Source organism: Ceratotherium simum, chromosome 19, assembly GCF_057802395.1.
Source record: "Ceratotherium simum simum isolate JZ-2026a chromosome 19, ASM5780239v1, whole genome shotgun sequence".
Classification (NCBI taxonomy): Eukaryota; Metazoa; Chordata; class Mammalia; order Perissodactyla; family Rhinocerotidae; genus Ceratotherium; species Ceratotherium simum.
Genome location: NC_141918.1, coordinates 6130028 through 6150564, shown reverse-complemented (window position 1 = coordinate 6150564; position 20537 = coordinate 6130028). Strand labels below are relative to the sequence as shown.

The 20537-nt window shown below is 36.9% G+C and overlaps 1 protein-coding gene across 9 annotated transcripts in view; it reads right to left on the bottom strand.

Moving 5' to 3' along the window:
* Positions 1-1286: 1286 nt before the first annotated feature.
* TTK (TTK protein kinase) overlaps positions 1287-20537 on the bottom strand; it is a 38223-nt gene continuing 18972 nt past the window's right edge. For 6 of the 9 annotated variants that reach the window (XM_087443806.1, XM_014781079.2, XM_087443809.1 and 3 more), the window contains 11 exons: positions 20048-20184; positions 18554-18680; positions 15637-15729; positions 10833-10990; positions 10551-10702; positions 9408-9532; positions 7774-7854; positions 4051-4227; positions 3590-3674; positions 3165-3262; positions 1287-1692 (listed from right to left, as the gene is read on the bottom strand). In XM_087443806.1, the coding sequence (XP_087299932.1) occupies positions 1606-1692; positions 3165-3262; positions 3590-3674; positions 4051-4227; positions 7774-7854; positions 9408-9532; positions 10551-10702; positions 10833-10990; positions 15637-15729; positions 18554-18680; positions 20048-20184 (1320 nt within the window). In that variant the 3' untranslated portion in view covers positions 1287-1605. The remainder of the gene's footprint in view (positions 1693-3164; positions 3263-3589; positions 3675-4050; positions 4228-7773; positions 7855-9407; positions 9533-10550; positions 10703-10832; positions 10991-15636; positions 15730-18553; positions 18681-20047; positions 20185-20537) is intronic. The other 3 variants (XM_087443808.1, XM_087443810.1, XM_087443811.1) reach the window with 2 other exon arrangements.

Below are 20537 nucleotides of genomic sequence, written 5' to 3'. Positions count from 1 at the left end.
ACACAAAAACCTGCACACAGAAGTTTATAGCAGTTTTATTCATAATTGGCAAAACTTGGAAGCAACCAAAATGCCTTTCAGTGGGTGGATGGATAAACAAACTGCGGTACATCCAGACAATGGAATATTATTTAGCACTAAAAGCAAACGAGCTATCAAGCCATGAAAAAATATGGAGGAAACTTAAATGCATATTACTAAGTGAAAAAAGCCAATCTGAAAAGGCTACACACTATGTGATTTCAATTATACGACAATCTGGAAAAGGCAAAACTATAGAGACAGTAAAAAGATCAGTGGTTGCCAGGGGTTGCGGGGTAGGAGAGGGATGTATAGGTGGAACACAGGATGTTTTGGGCAGTGAAAATACTCTGTATGGTAGTATAACGATGGATACATATCATTATACATTTATCCAAACCCACAGAATGTACACCACCAAAAGTGAACCATAATGTGAACTATGGACTTTGGGTGATTATGATGTGTCAATGTAGGTTCATTCATTGTAACAAATGTACCAACTCTGGTGGGGGATATTGATATGGGGGAGGCTATGCATGTGTAGGGGCAGGGGATATACGGGAAATCTCTGTACCTTCCGCTCAATTTTGCTGTGAACCTAAAACTGTTCTAAGAAAAATTCTTAATAAAAGAAAAAAGCCTATAAAAACCTAAAAAAAAAAGGGGGGGGGAAGAGAATACTATATGATAATATCTTTAATTAACTTATTAGATTCAGTCCCAGAGACTCTGGGACATTTGTAATTACTCATTACCAGCAAGTCACACAATGAGGGCGTGTCCTGACAACTTATACCACTAAACACCAAAAACAGCAGATATTATGAAGAATCAAAGGGAGAATTAAAAGAACCAAGTGCAGCCCTAAAACTCTGGACTATATTAGTGCCATAAAGCAATCAGAAAATCTATTTTAGGTGCCGGCTTGGTGGCGTAGTGGTTAAGCTCACACACTCCACTTTGGTGGCCCGGGGTTTGCAGGTTCAGATCCCGGGTGTGGACCTACACACCGCTCATCAAGGCACGTTGTGGCAGCGTCCCATACATAAAAATAGAGGAAGATGGGCACAGATGTTAGCTCATGGCTAATCTTCCTCACCAAAAAAAGAGAAAATCTATTTTAGAACTCAAACCCTTTGGTATTTTTTTTCCAAAATTCGTTTACTAAGGTCTACTCTTGTATTTTCCCTTTATCCAATTTTTATTAAGAATTTTGCTGCCACACCAACAATACATTTGCTTGAAGAAAATAATTTTACAACTTTGACCTTTTATGCTCTAAAGCTTTATTTACATAGTTCTTCAGAATATATTTCAGTTGTCCACCCACTATTCCAAGTGTGAAATGTCAAACAGTTTACAGGAAAGCATAAAAGAGAGAAAACAATCCCACAATTTAATATGTACAGGGCTATTAGTGGTTATTATTTTTACACTTTTCTTTTGAGGATAATCCACTGAATTTTTCTGCCAATGACATTTTAGTGTGAAGTTGTCTTCAAGAGTAGATTTCCAGAGAATCAGGAGTATACAGTTCAATATATTTTCTGGGTGGTTTTTGAGTTTATGAGTAGACGCAAATCATTTTTTTCCCCATTTTGTTTCAAGCATCTTGGATGACGAAGAGGAATCATGACTTTCCCCACTACTATAGTGCTCGTATAAAGTCTGAAATTAAAAACACACATCTGTTTTGTAACTTTTAAAATTAAATGTATAATCAGATTAATAAAGATAACTCGACAAGTTCTAACATGTAATCAATTTCTCTCTTGTTCTTATAATTAGGAACTTATGTTATAAACTATGGGAGATAATTAAGAATTTTAAACACCTAGCTTGGCCTAAGAATCAGCTATCATGTTGCAGCTCAGTCTTTCTGTGAGAGAAATGTAACACAGCTACACATAAGCATATACACGCGCCTTCAAGGCCTTCTTGATCTTCCTTACTTTTCCTTACATAAAGCCAGTCTTAGATAAATTCCTATACTGTAAAATATACTCATCTGGACACAATACATATTTTCAGATGATATTTAAACTAATGAACAGAGGAAATTAAAAAACATACAAATTGTTATATAAATAAGTATAATTAGCTATATTAAAATCTATATATTTAAAAAAAAAGGGATTTAAGGCTAAGCCAACATCTAATTTATGAAGACAACAGACATCTTTGCCTTCAAGGAACACAGAACCTCAGTGATAAAGGTAACTAATCCAACTCAATTTTATTTATAAAAGGCTTTAAACAATACACTGGTACAAATTGAAGACACAGAGATATGAAACATAGATCAAAATTACAAAACAAATTTTGTCCAATTTTAATTCCTAAAGTCATTGATTTAGGCATCAGCACTTGAGAAAATTTAAGAAATTTATCTCACATCATATGAATGCAAATACAATAGTGAATGTATAGGAAATTCCTTCAGAAATGTGTCCAAGTTCTTGACATCTTAGATCGGCTTTACCACAGAGAGCTAAGAGTGTTTTTAGTTTAAGCTCCCATAATTTTTTAATAATGTTATAACTGAATATATAATTATTAACTACTTGGTAACTAAACCAGTTGGTCAATAAGCAAACACAGAGTTCTAGAAACGACTAGGTGTTTGATGACAGTGAGATTCAAAAATAATGGTATAGATCTAAACAGGCATTGGGAGGCTGAATGGCTTGAGACGTTTCCTTTGAGAAATGTATTCATTGCTATATACAGCTTCAGAGAAGTTATTACATGTGACAAATTCTGTGATTTATCTAAGATGGTTTAAGAAAAAAATTGGCTGGAAGAAATGAATTCCAAAGCTGTGTTGAGAATGGTGTAGAGTTTAAAAGACAGACACCTTATTAAACTTATTCCAGTTGAGACCTGACAGCAATCTTTTGAATGCACCTCATATGTACCTCCACTTTCAACTGTGCTGTCTGCACAATAAGAATGTAAATCAAATAAATCTATATTTGTCAAAAAGCACATGTTAAGTATCTAAATGTAGAAATATACTTCATAAGTGATCTGATGATTGGACCAACTTTTCTTTGGATTTCCTGTTTCTTTAAGTGTCTAACTCACTAAACTATATAAAACAGTTTAAATTAATGTAGATAGAGAATAGAAACACTTACTTTAGCAGCTTTCAAAATGGAGTTAGGAGAATTCAGACCAACAAGTTGGCCCAGAACATATTTCATTTCTTCAGTGGTTCCCTTAGTCATCTGGTTACCTGTAAAATAAATATAATCAGTAACACACTGGTACCAAGAAGAAAAATATAAGTTCACACATAAATACACATTCTGTTGAACAGCACAATAACTGGCATTCCTATAACTTATCACTGATCATAGCCCCTTATCTAGGATAAGTGAAAACAAACGCCAGTAAGCACAGATAGGCAATTTCATTTATTTTAGTATTTAGCATAAAAGGAACTTCCTTGAGGAAGGAGGCAAGGTGAACAAGAGTAGCCAATTCAGATTCTGTTTTTTGTTATAGTTAAAAAGCTGTTTATATTAGTAATCTGGTAATAAACAGATTTTTAAAGAAGTACCTGGATGAGTTTGAATTTGAACATATGGATGTGCCAAGAGCTCAGGAATGGATATCCGCTGTTTGGGGTCCCTTATTAAACAACACTATAAAAATAAGATTAATTTTTTAAAAAACAAAGCAAGTTTTCTTATGTAATAACATATTTTTCCAGATTGCATCATATTACAGAAATTGCTTTCTAGAAGATTAATTCCCAAGTCATTTTTGCAAAATCCCCAAGTATTCTTAAGTTTTAAGACAGCTTCAAGGTTATATGTCAATTATATCTCAATAAAACTGGGAAAAAAATTTAAAAACACCTTAAAAGTAAACTTACCATGTCTTAGAAAGCTTATTCAGTCAGCAATTCCTTTCCATAGACCAGTTATATCTAAGCCACTCATTTCAGCTATTTCTTTTAAGCAAACAACTAAATATATGAAATATTGATCTTCTACATCCTTATACTATTAATGTTACCTTTAATACATCTTGAAGATCTTTCTCTGGAATATCAGGAAATTCAATTTCATGATTAGGGTCAATTATGGCATGTAATTTAGAAATCTGGTTAATTATATGCTGAAAAGGTGTTTTCCCATAAGTCATATAGTACAAAATGCATCCTAAAGACCAAACATCACTTTTGGGGCTTATCTAAGGGAAAAAAAAAAACAAAAAACTGTTAATTTAATATAAAATTAAATGTTAGAATATTATCTATCTACATATCTATATCCATATCTATTTTCTATATCTACCTAATATTTAAAATCATAACTAAACCTCAATGAACGTGCAAGTACTAGATTATGTTTACACGACAAAACATCTTTTTCTAGTTTTTATTACATTTGATTATTTTATCAAAAGAGATGAGTTTCACTTTAGATCTTTCAACAAACTCATAATTAAAATATCTCAACTGAACCAATATTGCATTCTTCTCAGACTGTGAAAACAGAAAACTAAAAAAAACCTGCAAATTTTAAATTTACTTGTTTTCCCCAGAATTATTGGATTATAATAAATTTTTACACAAAGCCATAATATATAAGTATGTATAGATTTGGAAAGGTTATTTAAGTTGAGCTACCCTAAATCCAAGAGCACAAACTATAGAGCCAGACAGTGCTGGGCTTGAATCCTGGTCTTATCACTAGCTGGTAATTCTATACATCTTCATTCCCTCATCTCTAAAACAGAAATAATAAAAGTACATTGTCATGGGCATTAAACGGTACGAGACATGGTTAAGCACAGAGGATAGTTTCTGGTTATAGTAAGTACTCAGTAAATATTACTTATTATTAAATGTTCCTTGTATTAAAATCTCATTAGAAATAATGCAGTATTATACATAGTTACATTTTTAACATAAAAAAGAACATGAATAAGCCCAAACATTGCAGTGGGCATAATAAATGAGAATGACTAAATTCCTCTTTTAAAAGATACGTAAATATATATTAAAACAAAATATAACCATATGCTTTCCACAAAGGATAAATCTAAACCAAATGACATAGAAAGATAGAGGGAAAAAAGAAAAGAAATGGACATATGTAATGAATATAAAAAAGGGGTGGGGGGAGGCAGAGACTGCAATGTTAATATTAGAAAAAGACAATATGGCAAAATACTTTTAACAGAAGAGAGAAAGTCATTTTACAGTGATAAAAGGTACAATCAACCAAGAAGAGAAAATAGTTATGAACTTCTATGCAGTGAAACCACATTTAATAGAACCATATTAAGCAAAAATTGTATTAAATTCTTTTTGGAGGGCCGGCCCCGTGGCTTAGCGGTTAAGTGCGCGCGCTCCGCTACTGGCGGCCCGGGTTCGGATCCTGGGCGTGCACTGACGCACGCTTCTCCGGCCATGCTGAGGCTGCATCCCACATACAGAAACTAGAAGGATGTGCAACTATGACATACAACTATCTACTGGCGCTTTGGGGGGAAAAAAAGAAAAAGTGAAATTCTTTTTGGAGGGAGAGATTTTAACACACCTTTCAGAAGATGACAGATAAAAGAGATCCCATTATATGAACACAAAGAAAACTGAAAATTAATACAAAATAACCTCCTCTTCCTTCAGTCTAACCACCTGGAAATTAAGTCCATTTCTAAATAAATCACAGATTAAAAAGAAGTTCAGATTCTAGGAAAATGACGGTGGCCATTGCGGCAAAGTTTTTCAATCTCTCCGAATCCCCAGACAAGATGGATAGAGCAGCCTGATAGCAAAACCATATGATTTTCCAAATATGGAAAATATTTACAACAAAACCAGATGAGAAAGTATCCCCAAGAAGCCCAGAAGTGGGTATGTAAGTGGATAGAGACAACCAAGAGCCACAACTCCTCATGGTAGAGGCATGAGAAGCAGAAAGCAGAGGGAAGTAATGAATGTGCCTGACAGAGTTAGAACAGAAGCCGCAAAGAGCCCACAGGCGTTCACTGGAAAGTAATTTGAGGACAGAGCTGAAGTGGGAGGGGTTTTGAGGGATTACCTCACATATTGGGATAAAAATGTATCTTCTATCCAGAACCCCTAAGGCCATTGGATAGCAGGTGATCCAACTGAAGTGAGATTTACCAACACATATTAAATCACTGAACTGACAACTGAAAAAATCTGAACTGTAGCAACTCAAAATAAACCTTACTTTATAGGAAAAAAGAAACAATTTTAAAACTGAAATCACAAATTTTAGAAATTAATGAAAATAAGAAACACTACAGTAACACCTGTAAGTAGCCGCTAAAGTAAAAGTCAGTTTTAGTGTTTTTAATTATAAGCAAGAATACTAAAATTAAATTAGCTATTATTTAAATCCAGAAGCTAGGAAAAAAATAAACCTAAAGAGAATATAAATAACAAAGACAAAAGCAGGAATTAATTAGAAAGCACATGAAAGTAGAATTGATAAATGACATCAAGACCTGCTTCTTTAAAACCAACAAAACCACGGCAAGTCTGGGCCGGCCCCATGGCTTAGCAGTTAAGTGCATGTGCTCTGCTCCTGGTGGCCTGGGTTCGGATCCCGGGCGCGCACCGATGCACTGCTTCTCTGGCCATGCTGAGGCCGCGTCCCACATACAGCAACTAGAAGAATGTGCAGCTATGACATACAACTATCTACTGGGACTTTGGGGGAAAATAAATAAATAAATAAATAAATACAATTAATAATAATAAAAAAAAAAAACCACAGCAAGTCTAACCAAGACAAAGGAAAAAGAGGAGACAACAAATCTAAGTATTAGAAGAAAAGTGGAAGCTAAACAGATATAAAAAGAATTTTATGAGAGAGACTATTTGGCATAAGTTTATGCCAGTTATTTGAAAAGATTTTTAAAAGCCACGATTTTCTAGGAAGAAAAATATAATTAAGTAAATAAAAGCACATTTCTGGAGCAATTATTTTGAGCTGGACAATGTACAAAGTGCTTTATATTCTTTCTGATTTAATCCACAATTTCTTCTAAAATAGGTACTATTTGTAAGCCTAATTTACAGATGGAGAAACTAGGCAAGTTAAGTCACTTGCCCACAGACAGTTGTTATTGAGGAGGCAGAGCTGAGTTGAGTGCAGGGCTCTGGGACAGCAATGTGGGCTTGCATCCACTCGCTTACAGGCTACAAGGAGAGAGGGATTAGCCGGGAGCTGGAGGCATCATGGAAGCCAAAATGGGCCACCAGGGGCACCAATGAGGCTAACCCAAAGCTGCCTGAGGAGGTGAAAGAAGATAAGTGGGAAAGGAGCCAGTGGCAGGCCTGGAAAAATTATATACTAGAGTTGTATCTGCAAATGTAGAATTTACAAGGGAATAAATGGTAGGAAATAAAGTGTAAGAATCAGAAAGGAAACAAAGAAGACTTCAAAGGTTATCAATGCAATGTTATATAAGGTGTCCAAATCAGAGCTAATTTAGTCTTAATTTTTTCTTTAATTTTAAAACTCAAAAAATATCCTAGGTGAATTTCTTGTAGGAGCACCCTGCGACGCATCACTATATTAAAAGCACAACCTCAAATCAACAAAGGGTGAAATTGAATCCCATGACAATCTACTTAAGAAGGCAAGGTCTCTGCAATGACCTAAAATGTTTTAGAACTTAAAGAAATAACTAGTTATCTGTCAGGTTCATTCCCTATGACACCAGGTAAATGGGATGTAAACAACCTTCATGTACCTTTGATTTGGATTTCCCATTCTCTCTTGAGGAAGACATATCTTTGATTGCTTCTGGTGGCATATAATTCACTGTACCAACCTATTTGCCAAATCACAGAAAATACAAATCAATGCAAATATTTCATTCTGCTTTAGATTTTTAAAAACACAGATCTCAGATTCTTGGAAACTTGATAATTACGGATTTCAATAATATGTTGTAAAAAAACAAATAAATGACAACAATGTTAAGACATAAATTTTTTCACAACTCCAGCAAAATGCATTGGGCTCATATTCAGAAAATTGACTCCTTTCAGAATGCTGAGTTTTTTCTATGGTTATGGTGGGCAACAAGTAATGTCTCTCTTAAAAACTATCCAGGCTAGGGGTCGGCCCGGTGGCGCAGGCGGTTAAGTGCACACGTTCTGATGCGGCGGCCCGGGGTTCGCCGGTTCGGATCCCGGGTGCGCACCGATGCACCGCTTGTTAGGCCATGCTGTGGCGGCGTCCCATATAAAGTAGAGGAAGATGGGCATGGATGTTAGCCCAGGGCCAGTCTTCCTCAGCAAAAAAGAGGAGGACTGGCATTGGATGTTAGCTCAGGGCTGGTCCTCCTCACAAAAAAAAACAAACAAACAAAAAAAAACAACTATCCAGGCTAAAATTATATTAATAACCATAAACTTTGAGGGAATTGATCAATCACTCACTCTGTGCTGGAATAGACGCAGAATGCTTTTGTTAATCAACCAACCAACCGATTAGAAAAAATCTAGCTTTGTCTCTCAGGACTCCCTGGGCCCGTGTGTAAACTGAGATGGGGTGCACATCTAAATCCTGCGAGTTTCTGCAACAGGATTATGCCAACTTTACAGTGCATTCATTTTATTCTAAAATAAACAGTTTTGCTTTCAAACACAGAATGCCTGCACTTTAGGGCTCTGCCATAGAAGATATCTTCAAGCTGATTTACAACCAAATGTTCAGCCATATTTTTGATACAAAGAGAAGTGACTGTCAAATAGAATTGTTTGAAGGGCACATTGTTCCTCTACTCCTAAAAAAGTCTAGTTTTACTCCTAGGACTAAGGCAGACCCACATCACAAATGTGTATATATGGAACACATCATTTTGGCTCCACTCATGATTATTTTTGGTGATTCTTTGGTGTCATCACCTTAGGTTTTATGGGGATACTTTATTAAGTTTGCTCTTGCATATCCTATTATAAAAATGCAGTTGAGTACGCAACTCTGGAAGAATGAAATAATCTTACTTCACGGCCAATGAAAGCCATGTGACGGCAATTCCCTCTTTGGTTGCTATCAGGAAACTCTGAGTCCACGTGTCAGGTCAACTTTAGTTCATGACCAAGAAGACTTCCAAAGCAGGTGCTACGGCTTCCCTACCTCAGCTATGGGAAAGTCATTCAAGATTGCTGGACATATTTCTACCCGATCTTGACTTTCCATAGTGAATTGTATTTACCATGGTTTTGATGTGTTTTTGTAGTTATAGTATCTATTCTTATAAAAAGGCCTCAAATCCTTTGAAGAATGAGGTAGGTAAAAATAAAGTCCCCATTATTCTTCACGGGCGAAAAAGAATTGAACGCTGCTGTGTGGTAACCAACATTCACTAAATCTTACCTGAGAGTCTTTAACAATACTCGTTGTATCTGGTTGCATTTGGTTTGCAATCCCAAAATCAATTAGCTTTAGCATTCCATCAACTATCAGAAAGTTAGCAGGTTTCAGATCACTGTGAACAATGCCTTCAAAATAAAAATTCATTATAATGTTACACACTTTAAAACATTCTAAAGAAAAAAATTTCATGATCTACAGGCCAAGTTGATTCCTTCAAATAGTCAATCAAGTTAAATATCCATTTTTAATAGAATCTACAAACATATAGCACCTGCTATGTGCCCTATACTATTTTAAGTTTGTTGCTTGTATTGAATCATTGATTCCTCATACCAACGCTGAGGTAAGTACTATTTTTACCCTCATTCTTAGGTGAGGAAACTAAGGCAAGAGAGTTTAAGTAATTTGTTCAAGGTCACACAGCCTAAGTGACAGTGCGGTGAGTTGAACGCAGGCAGTCTGGTGTCAGAGTTTATGCTCTTAACTGCTGTGATTCACTGCCCACTAGACAGCATCATAAATTACACTGCCAGATGGTAGCACCCCAACACCTCCATCCCTACAGCCCTGATCTTCATGGCTGGTGAACTATCTTTTAATGTATAGGAAGGGAGACATCAAGAGAAGACAAATTACAAATACCTAGGTTAACATTTAATAAATAAATAAGGTAAAGGCAGAGAAGCCCTAAAAGAACCAAGGCCAAGTATTAAAAAAACCAACCCAGAAGGTAAGGCTAACAGTTTAAAAAAATAAAACTCCCATATAAGGCAAACAGTACAAAATGACCATAAGAATGAGTGAAATAAACATCTCAGATTTTCAGGATGCCTGAACACCTAAAAGCCTCAGATCTGCTATAATCCAAGTATTTGGAGACCCAGCATTATGGACTATGTTAATGCTGAGAAAGATATATTTTGCATTGTGGATGCATTATGGATGTGGGGGCTTGAGTTTATGCCCTATATCCTTTGGTTAACAGTGTTTTAAAGAAATGGTTTTGTCCCTTCATCTTTAAACAAATTTCCAAATATTTAGTTAAAAACTGTCAATAACCATACCTTAAAATTATAGGTATATGTCTCAAAGATGACACTATTAAGGATATTTTAACTTTACAAATAAAGAGATTTAAAATACCATGTTGATGAATTGTGTAAACTGCCTCCAACATATTTTTCCAGTAACTCTTGCGCTCCAACGGATCGATGGATTTTTTCTTTTTAAGCCAACTATTAAGATCAATATTTCCACACTCCATTACCATGTAGATGTACTGGTCTGTGATTTCACTGCCATTAAATACAAACAAATAAAAATGACAAAACAATGAATGGTTACATTATACTATTAAGATTTACTAACTACGTGAAGAATTACAGCAAAAAAAGTTTTCTTTTTAAATTAAAAAAAAGTTCTTACTAATCATAAAGTCTGATGATCTTATCACTGTGTTGTTGTAGTTTATTCAAATAAGCAATTTCATTCCGGTAACTCTCAATAGTTTGATTATCTGCTTCCTCTAAGTTCACATACTTTATGGCATGTATCTGTTTCTTTTCATTCAACACCTGAAACACCTATAGAGCAGAACAAATGAAAGAGTTTAGAACGTACTATCTGTACACTGTCACAACACTTCCAAATTTATTAGACAGAATTTTAGGTTATGGAAAGACTGACATGAATTATTAAAAATATCTCAGCTTATTTTGAGTATAGAAGGAAAAAAACCATGCTAGGAGAGCAGAAGTCCATTCTCAACTACCTGTGACGAAGGGCATTCAATAACTGAAAGGCATAAACTTAAAGAGTTTTCATGTCAACATGTAAGGAAGGAAATGTAAATGTCATATACGTTCATAACACTCGGTTGGACACCTTAAACAGGGAAATAACCTAAAGAGAAAGGCATTCAAACACGTCAGGGAGACGAAGTGCTGGAATAAAGAGTCAATTCACGCACAGATGGCCTTTTTTCCGTTGAGCCCAGAGCTAAGAAGTCATCCACGCGGTAGAGAACATTTAAAATGCGGATTAAGTGTAAGCTATCAGTATATTCACTTGCGAAAAGCAGATTAGGTCCAATTTTCAAAGCCAAGTTGACCGGAACAAGATGTTCCTATGAGCAAGCTGTTAGCATCTCTGAGGTCCTGGTCCAAGTGCTCTGGCTAGAGTGACAGTCAACTTCTAAGCAATATTCATAGGACACACAATACATTTTGAAAAGCAGAAAACTGCTGATGTGTCTAACGCTCAGCAAACATGCAACAGGGATGGTATTTCTAAAACTCAAGAATTCAAATACAAAATGCCAGTGTAAGCAAGAAAAATCATATTCATTTATCCCTTTGACACACTGAAGTAAAACATCAATTATTTAACAGCCATTTAACCCCGACTCCCCAGCAGATACTGTCAAGAATAAGACAAGAGCCAAAGTGTACATGAGGTTCACGCAAGCAACTGCACGAATGAGGAGAGTCCATCAGGCTGTCAGGTGCAGCTTAACGACTTTCAAATTTTTAAATACAAAACTAACAAAGTATTACTGGTCTTATTTGCAAACACAGCAAATTAGAGGAGGAGGGGCATAAACCAGTGATAGGGCAAGAGGCAGCAGAAAATAGCAAAGAAAGAGATAAGAGGAATTTAAAATAGTATAAACCATTTTGTAAACAGCCTTACGAATCTCAGGGAACTGCGAGCATCCACTGTTCTGTGGCACAACGCTGACACCCAAGACCCTGATGGCTATCTTATATTCGTATGCTCTGTTTAAAAAGGTGTAAGGCATGAGACAACTTTGAACTATAAAATAAAATTTCTAAAATTTAAAGAATATAGAAAACACTCAAACAAAATATCAGATAACAATATTCAAGAAAGACTAGAAGGAAATACTGGCATTTGAGTTCGAGCTCCCTCCTAGCAACAATCTAACCTGGGCAAGCTCCTGACTGCCCAGCAATTAAAGCCTCAGTAGTGCCCCCAACACAGGCAGGAAGAGGACTGCAGCGCATGTTAGCCTCCATCACTAATACAGGGGACATTTTAAAACATATTCAAGTTGTCAGGTATATTAGAAAAAACATTTGCAGGATATTAAAACTATTTATATAAGAAGATCTCAACATTTTTGAGAAACTGAAAACTTTTAAATCAACTTTCTGCATGTATGTGCTTTTATGCCCTGCTCTGGCAATACCCAAGGGGCTGGACTGGGTGGGCCTTCTTTCCATTTCACAGAGACAGCATCAGTTACCATCTGTCAGCCACATGGAAAGTTAAGGAAAGAACCAGAAAGGCCAATGTCTTGACCGTTTCTATTAGCCCTACGACCTTTCAAAATGCTCCAAGGAAAAAATGTTTAAAACACTGCTACATTCTCTGAAAACATTACACTAAATAAATATCTCACCTTAACACTATAAAAATACAGCCAAGTAATAAGTACTAAATATTAACCCAAGAATTTCTATTAAAGAAACCACATCAGGTAATTCAAATATATTGATAGAAATCAATTGCATTGTCCCTTTATTCCCATGCCTGAAATGTGAGGCAAGGGAAAGAACAAGGCAGATGTATAAAGAAAAGAAACTAGGGGCCGGCCCAGTGGCTCAAGTGGTTAAGTGCGTGCGCTCTGCTGCAGCGGCCCGGGGTTCGCGGGTTCGGATCCTGGGCGCGCACTGATGCACCGCTTGGCAAGCCATGCTGTGGTGGCATCCCATATAAAGTGGAGGAAGATAGGCACGGATGTTAGCTCAGGGCCAGTCTTCCTCAGCAAAAAAAAAAAAAAAAAAAAAAAGAAAGAAAGAAAGAAGAGGATTGGCAGATGTTAGCTCAGGGGCGATCTTCCTCACACAAAAAAGAGAAACTAACATATGGAACAATTGCTACAAATAGTAATGTACACAACTTATTTGTAATAAGTTAACAAGATAGTCTTAAGCTAGTCTAGTTGTTGTTAGCTGGCTTAGAAAATTACAGTAAAACAAAATGAACCCACAGGCTTTGTTTCATGTATCATCCTTACCAACTTATCATAGCAAAACAGCTGAGGAGGGACAGTTCATTCATTCAGAAAATACTTCAGTCTCTGTTAGGTTCCAGCCACTACTCCAGACGATGGAGCAAACATCGTTGAGCATATCAGACATCCCTATCTTGATGGGACTCACATTCAAGCGCAGAGGCGCACAAACAACAAAGAAAATACATCAATTACAGAGCCCGTTGGAAGGTGAGCTGCAGAGAGAAAGAAAACAGGCAAGGGGAACGGAGCTCACCTGCAATCGGAAGACGGGGGGGTGCAGTTTTAAAGTGTGTCAAGGAAAGACTGATTGAGAAGATACTCGAACACAGGCGTGAAGGTATCTGGAGGAAAATCGACTCTTCCATTAAAGTAGACCAGGAGAGGGGCCGGCAGTTAAGTGAGTGCGCTCCCCTGCGGCGGCCCCAGGGTTCCCAGGTTCAAATCCCGGGCAGGCACTACACACTGCTCATCAAGCCATGCTGTGGCGGCGTCGCATATAAAGTAGAGGAAGATGGGCATGGATGTTAGTCCAGGGCCAATCTTCCTCGACAAAAAGAGGAGCACTGGCATCGGATGTTAGCTCAGGGCTGATCTTCCTCACACACACATACACATGCAAAAAAAAATAAATAAAAGACACCAGGAGAGCAAGGACTGAGTCAATGAGACTAGTTACGAGGCTATTGTAATAAAGTATGCGAAAAAATTATCACTTAAGTTACTTCGACCAAAGTGATGGTAGTGGAACTGAGAAAGAGGCAGATTCTGGAGCTACTCTGAGGGAGAACCGACAAGATTTGCTGATTGGCTGGATGTGTGTGTGAGTAAGAGGAGTCAGAGATGACTCCAGGGTTTTGGGCCTAGCAGCTGAAAGAATGGGGTTGCCATTTACTGAAAATGCAAAACACTATGGAGTAAGAGTTATGTTCGGCACATATTAAGTTTTAAATATCTAGTGGATACTCAAAAAGAGATGCTGAAGGCCGGCCCCGTGGCTTAGCGGTTAAGTGCACACCCTCCGCTGCTGGCGGCCCGGGTTTGGATCCCGGGCGAGCACCGACACACTGCTTCTCCGGCCATGCTGAGGCCGCATCCCACATACAGCAACTAGAAGGATGTGCAACTATGACATACAACTATCTACTGGGGCTTTGGGGGAAAAATAAATAAATAAAATCTTTAAAAAAAAAAAAAAAAAGATGCTGAGCAGTCAATCTGGATAGACATGTCAGGAATTCAAGGGAAAGGTCTGAGTGGGAAATGTAAGTTTGGGAACTGTCAGGATGTATATGGTGTTTAAAACCATGAGACTGGAGGGGAACACCAAACGAGTGAGCGAGTTTAGAGAGAGAAGAAGAGGTCAAGGACCGAGCCTTGGGGCGTTGCACCACTGAGAGCAGGGACAAGAGGAAGACAGAAAGGAACGGCCAGTGGGAGAGAAGGAAGACAGAGGGCCCAAGAGGAAGAAAAAGACTCAATGGGAGAAGAATGATCAATTGTCTCAGGTGCTGCTAAGTAAAATCACCCCAAATTGAAGCCAAGAGTTGGATTTGGCAAACACATGGAAGTCACTGGTGATCTTGGTAACGATTGTTTTAATGAGTGATGAAGGTAAGAATCTGACTTAAGTGGATTTAAGAGAATAGAATGAGAAAAATTGAAGATAGTAAGTTTAGACAACTCTGTTGAGATGCCTTCCATCAAGAGAATTAGAACCACATAAATTTGGAACTCAGATACATTTAGGAAATGATCTATTCCAATTCCAGACTCAACTCTGTTTTTGAAATGAAAAACTCGAAACAAAACGAATGCCACTGGTCAAAAACTTTGCTAAATCATCCTAAGCACGTTAGTTAATATTTACATCACGGCCTGATGTAGAAAGATTCTTTTGTGATAATACACAGCTGTCATTTGTCACCCCAAGTCAATGTAAATGTTATTAGAGAAGAAACTTGGAAGCATAGGACAATGGAGGAAAGAGCAGAGAACTGGAACTAAGAGATAGGTCTAAAGAGATGTCATTTGTTGGGGGGAGGGGATGGAGCAGGGGATGAGAAGAATTTTTGGCTCAAGGGCAATACAGGCCACTAGAAGTTTAGAAAAAGCCCAAAAAAGTAAAAAGACAAAAAAGGGAAAGTTTAAAATATTTTTATTCATTTCTTAAATATTTAGGATACTTACCTTACTTGAACCTCCACTTCCTATCTGCTTCAATATGGAATAAATTCTTCCTTTAACTGAAATGTGCTCATTTGTTGAAGAGGATGCTGAAATCTAAATAATTAAAATATATAAGGGTTCAAAGGTTCAAAAAATATGCTAGAGAAACTAGCTTGCATTTAGTATAGTGAAATGCTTCCAATTTTGAAATTACCTAAAATCTTAAGTAATTAGTTATTTGTCACAATATTTTAAAGAGGGAATTTATTACATACTTTAGTCAAAGAAATAAACTTATTAAATTAATATAGAGACAAACTTCCAAGGTCTCCCCCTCTAACTCACCTTTACTTAACATAAATACATAAATGGAAGATTTAAGGGGAAAGAAAACATTTAATGCCCAACACACAAACTCATAAGCTGTCATTTTTTTTTCTTATCTATTCTTTTTTCTTCCATACACCTCTTCACTTACATACATACATATGTAAACACACAATTATATCTGCATTCTTTTTTCTCACTTAGCATTATATTATAAAGGAAGCAGTGTGCTAAGGTGCTAAGAGCTCCAGAGTCAATCAGACAAATGCAAATTTTAGCAATGCCCCCTTTCTGCTGGGTGATGTTCAACAGGTGACTTAATTTGACTTCAGCAAACTTGCAATGCTGTACTATACGACACGCCCCTTCTTCCCTTCCCTTACGCAAGGCCTCTGTGGGCCTACCAACACTGTGAACAGACACGAGAGGACTGCCTCTGAGCTCACGGGGGAAGCTGAAACACACAGAGCACCTGATTGGCTGATGACCAAATTGAAACAAGGTCTAAATAAACCCTACTTAACTAAGTCTTGCTGTAGATCTCAAATGGTAGAATTTCTCTCATGTAATCTCCTTCTATGTAACATAAAAGATAAGGATTCTAATTTCTTTAACCTCTCAAGTTGAGAGACACTGTTGAGTCAGGAGATACATTTTCTGTTTTTCTGTAAGAAAGTATCAGCTTTGAACTATGTACCTGTTATTTCTCATCAAGTTGTAACTTCATCAGGGTTCCCCACTCCCCTTCCTCTCATATGTAAAATGAAAACTTCTGAGAGGGAAGAAAACAGTTCAATGCCCCTTTCCCCTGACTGCTTACGGCTTTTAGAATAAAGCAATCCTGATGTATTTCTGATTCCATATCAACGTGAAGTTGTTTCCTCCACAGGACATCCCACACCCCCTCTTCCATCCTCCTCACTGCACCTGAGTCAGGTTTTCAAAATGCAAATAAGATCATTTCACTCCCCTGCTCCAAACTGTTCCACAGCTTACTATCATCTCTCTTGGGGTAAAACTTAAAGGACCCAGTGGAACCCTAAGGATCACCCCTCCCCCTTCCTGAGCTCTAGCCATACTCTGACACTGGTGTCTTCTAGAAGGCTCCCTCTAGCCTCTTCACTTGGTCATCTCTGACCTGACTTCCAGATTTCAACTCAAACAGGGCCTGACAGGAGTAACAGCTCAATAAATGTGTTTTGAATGAATGTATGGGCAAAGCTGATCATCTTTCTTTTTCTCTTTTGTAATTTATTATACTGCATCAATCCTTAAAACACCATTACCTCTTTCCATAGTTAGTATAATCTATTGTTAGCTACTTTTTCTTGTTCCATTATTTTTTTAATTGTGGTAAAATATACATAAAATTTACGATTTTAACTTTTTTTTTTTTTTTTTTGCGGAGGAAGATTAGCCCTGAGCTAACATCTGTGCCAATCTTCCTCCACTTTTTATGTGAGTCACAGCCTCAGCATGGCTGATCCGTGGTATAGGTCCACACCCAGGATCTGAACCCATGAACCCAGGCTGCTGCAGTGGAGTGCACTGAATTTACCACTACACCACGGGGCCAGGCCCTTAACTGTTTTTAAGTATACAATTCACTGGCATTAAGTACAGTCACATTGTTGTGCAACCATTACCACCATCCATCTCCCGAACTTTCCATCGTCTCATATTGAAACTCTATACCCGTTAAACAATACCTCCCCCTTCCTCCTGCTCTCTAGCCCTTGGTTACCACTGTTCTACTTTCTGTCTGCTAATTTTTTAATGTCTTTATTTGTATAGTTAATTATTCATGGTTTGTTTTTTTGCTGTTTTATTTAAATAACAATTGCTGCTAACTTTTATTATTTACTAAGTACCAGGCTCTGTTGTCAGAGTTACATATATATATATATATTAACTAATTTAATCTCCACAATCATCCCATGGGTTCGGTAGCTTTATTATCCCCATTTTATAGATGAGGAAATGGGCACAGAGAGTTTAAGTTCACTTGCGAAGGTCACACAGCTGGTAAGAATCACAGCCAGGCAGTGTCCCTTCAAAGCCCATGCTTCCTACCAGTATTAAGCTGCTTCTCAGAAAGCTACTGGAAACTAATTTTAGTTATTGATATCAGGAGAACGTCTACATTAATTTTTCTCCAGATGGCAATGCAATTGCCTCACCACCAAAAGATTTTTTCTCTTATTTTATAACAATTACTTTATAATATATTATAATTTATATTCATATTATATTCTGATATTCTTGAAAATTTACTTGTATATTAATCAGCCAATGAAATGAGGCTGCTCACTAACAGCTGGCTTAAATAGTTAAATGGATTAAAAAGTAACCTAGACTATGAGAAATTTTGTTCAGCTATTCAAACTGGATCCTCTGGCCTAGTTAATGAAAAAACTTCATTAGCTTCTTCAATAACTAATCTCTCAAAGTCACGAGGCACACTTACCAAGATATCAGAAGAGTGTTGCTTAATGGGACTAAGAATGGATAATTCCTTAAGACCTTTCCTAACAGCTAGATGCTGTAAAAATAAAATCTATGAAATAGATCATACCTTAACATATACCATCATAAACAAAGCTTATCGAACCTGTAAATGCTGAAGTGGAGTGACAGGGATCTGCTGTGGTGCCTGCTGGACATAGGCGAGTTGGCTGTAAGGTGTTGACAACTGACAAGCAGGTGGAAAGTCATTCTTTACAACTGGAGTTCTGAAACTAGGAAAGATTTTTAAATTTAAAACACTAAAATTTTAAAAACAAGATTCTGATTTAGTTTTTCTGTGATTTTAAAAGCTTGACATAAACTTAAATGTGTTCCATCAAACAGAATCCAAGTCAGTCTTCATAATATAGCTGAATCATGTATTCCAGATACACCATCATCAGAAATCTTATTTTGGGGAAATTCTTTCTGAAAGTAATTTTTTGTCCCCCAGACAAGAAATCTCTGTTAGTAAAATAAATAAGATGGCATTTAAAATATGGAGTTGGGGTTATTTTATAAGAATTTAGCCAAGGCAAAGATCAGTCCATGGCTGAGCATAGATTTTTCCGAGTGCATTTTAACAATAATGTTCTACAACAGCCGGCTAGAAACATCTGAAAGCCAAAGACATCAGAGGAGTTTGGCCTCTGGGCCTACATCTGCTCAGCTCAGCTTTGTGCTTTGCTTGTCTTAGTCACTGCTGTAGCCTCGACACCTAGAACAGTGCTTGGCACAAAGGAGTTCTCAAATATTTGCTGACAATAAATAATCTATTTTACAAGAAATAACTACATCACTATTTTAGTTAGCAACCATTCTTTAAAACATTCTAAGCATAATAAAATGAGGTAATATACAGCAAAATTGTATTAAATAGGTAACAGATTAGGTTACAAAACCTCGAAGGCCGGTTCTAAATAAGATCAAGACTACCTTATGAAAATAAACAGCAAAAGGCATCACGGACTTAAGCCATCCTCTAAGACACTGAAAATATAGCCACTAGTTGGAGGATATCATGTGCCACATCCCTTTATTTCCTTTCTTTGAAATATCGTTAATTTGCTTTTGCAAAATCCCTTGTGTCTCCTGTCAGTCAGCACTGACCATCCAACTTCTTCACTCGCCCCTTATCCATCCACTCAAGTCTCACTCCTCTGAACACCCCAGAACGACGTGATCTGTACAACCAACCTCTTTCAGAAACTATCAGTTTCTGAAAGTTAACATCTCCTTTGCTATAAAATGTATCCACCCATTATCAGCTCTAAGAATGCTAACCTTTAAAATATCTCTCCCAATTACAGGACATATCCATGAGCAATGCATGATTATCAGGAGGTTTTACGTGCTTAGAGTATGTATAGGTTGTAGATACAGATTACAATATGAAAGAGACTTTCACAACAATCCTTAAAAATACATTGCAACCACCTTCCTCTCTCCATTTTACAGATGAAAAAACTGATGCTGAGAAAAGTAACATGAATTTGGAAAGTAACAGAATCTTTAAAGTAGCAGAGTAGGATTCAGATCTATTTGGCCCCAAAGCCCATGTTATTTTTATTGTACCAAGTTAAGAGCCAAAAGCAATTACCAGCTCATGTAGTCATCCAAGGTACTGCTGCTGGGTGTCTTACAAATAGATTTTGGATCAATCCATTTAGGTGCTGATATTGGTGGTGACTGCTTTGAAACAGAAAAGGCAAGTTGCTCAAAAGTGGTTTGTTTCTGCTAAATCGAAATAAAAAACATTACGACTTAGAGTTTTTAAATTAGCCACCTGTTCAATAGTTTTACAAACATTATGACTTCTAAAAGTAAATAAAAAAATTATGAAAATACAAAAGCATGCTAAAATAGGTAGACATACATATTCCAGACTTATAATAAATTTTTTTGTATAGCTCTTTTACTCTAAATTCTGAAGCCTGTTGTATTCTGCTCAAAGGGATTACAAGTAGAGGGAAGGCACACAATATTGTTTAACAAAACAAGATCTAATGTCCTCCGCCATCAGGGCTATTGTAACCAGCACTGAACTTTCATAATCTAAATAAGTACTCTCTGCTTCTAAAAACTAGTCT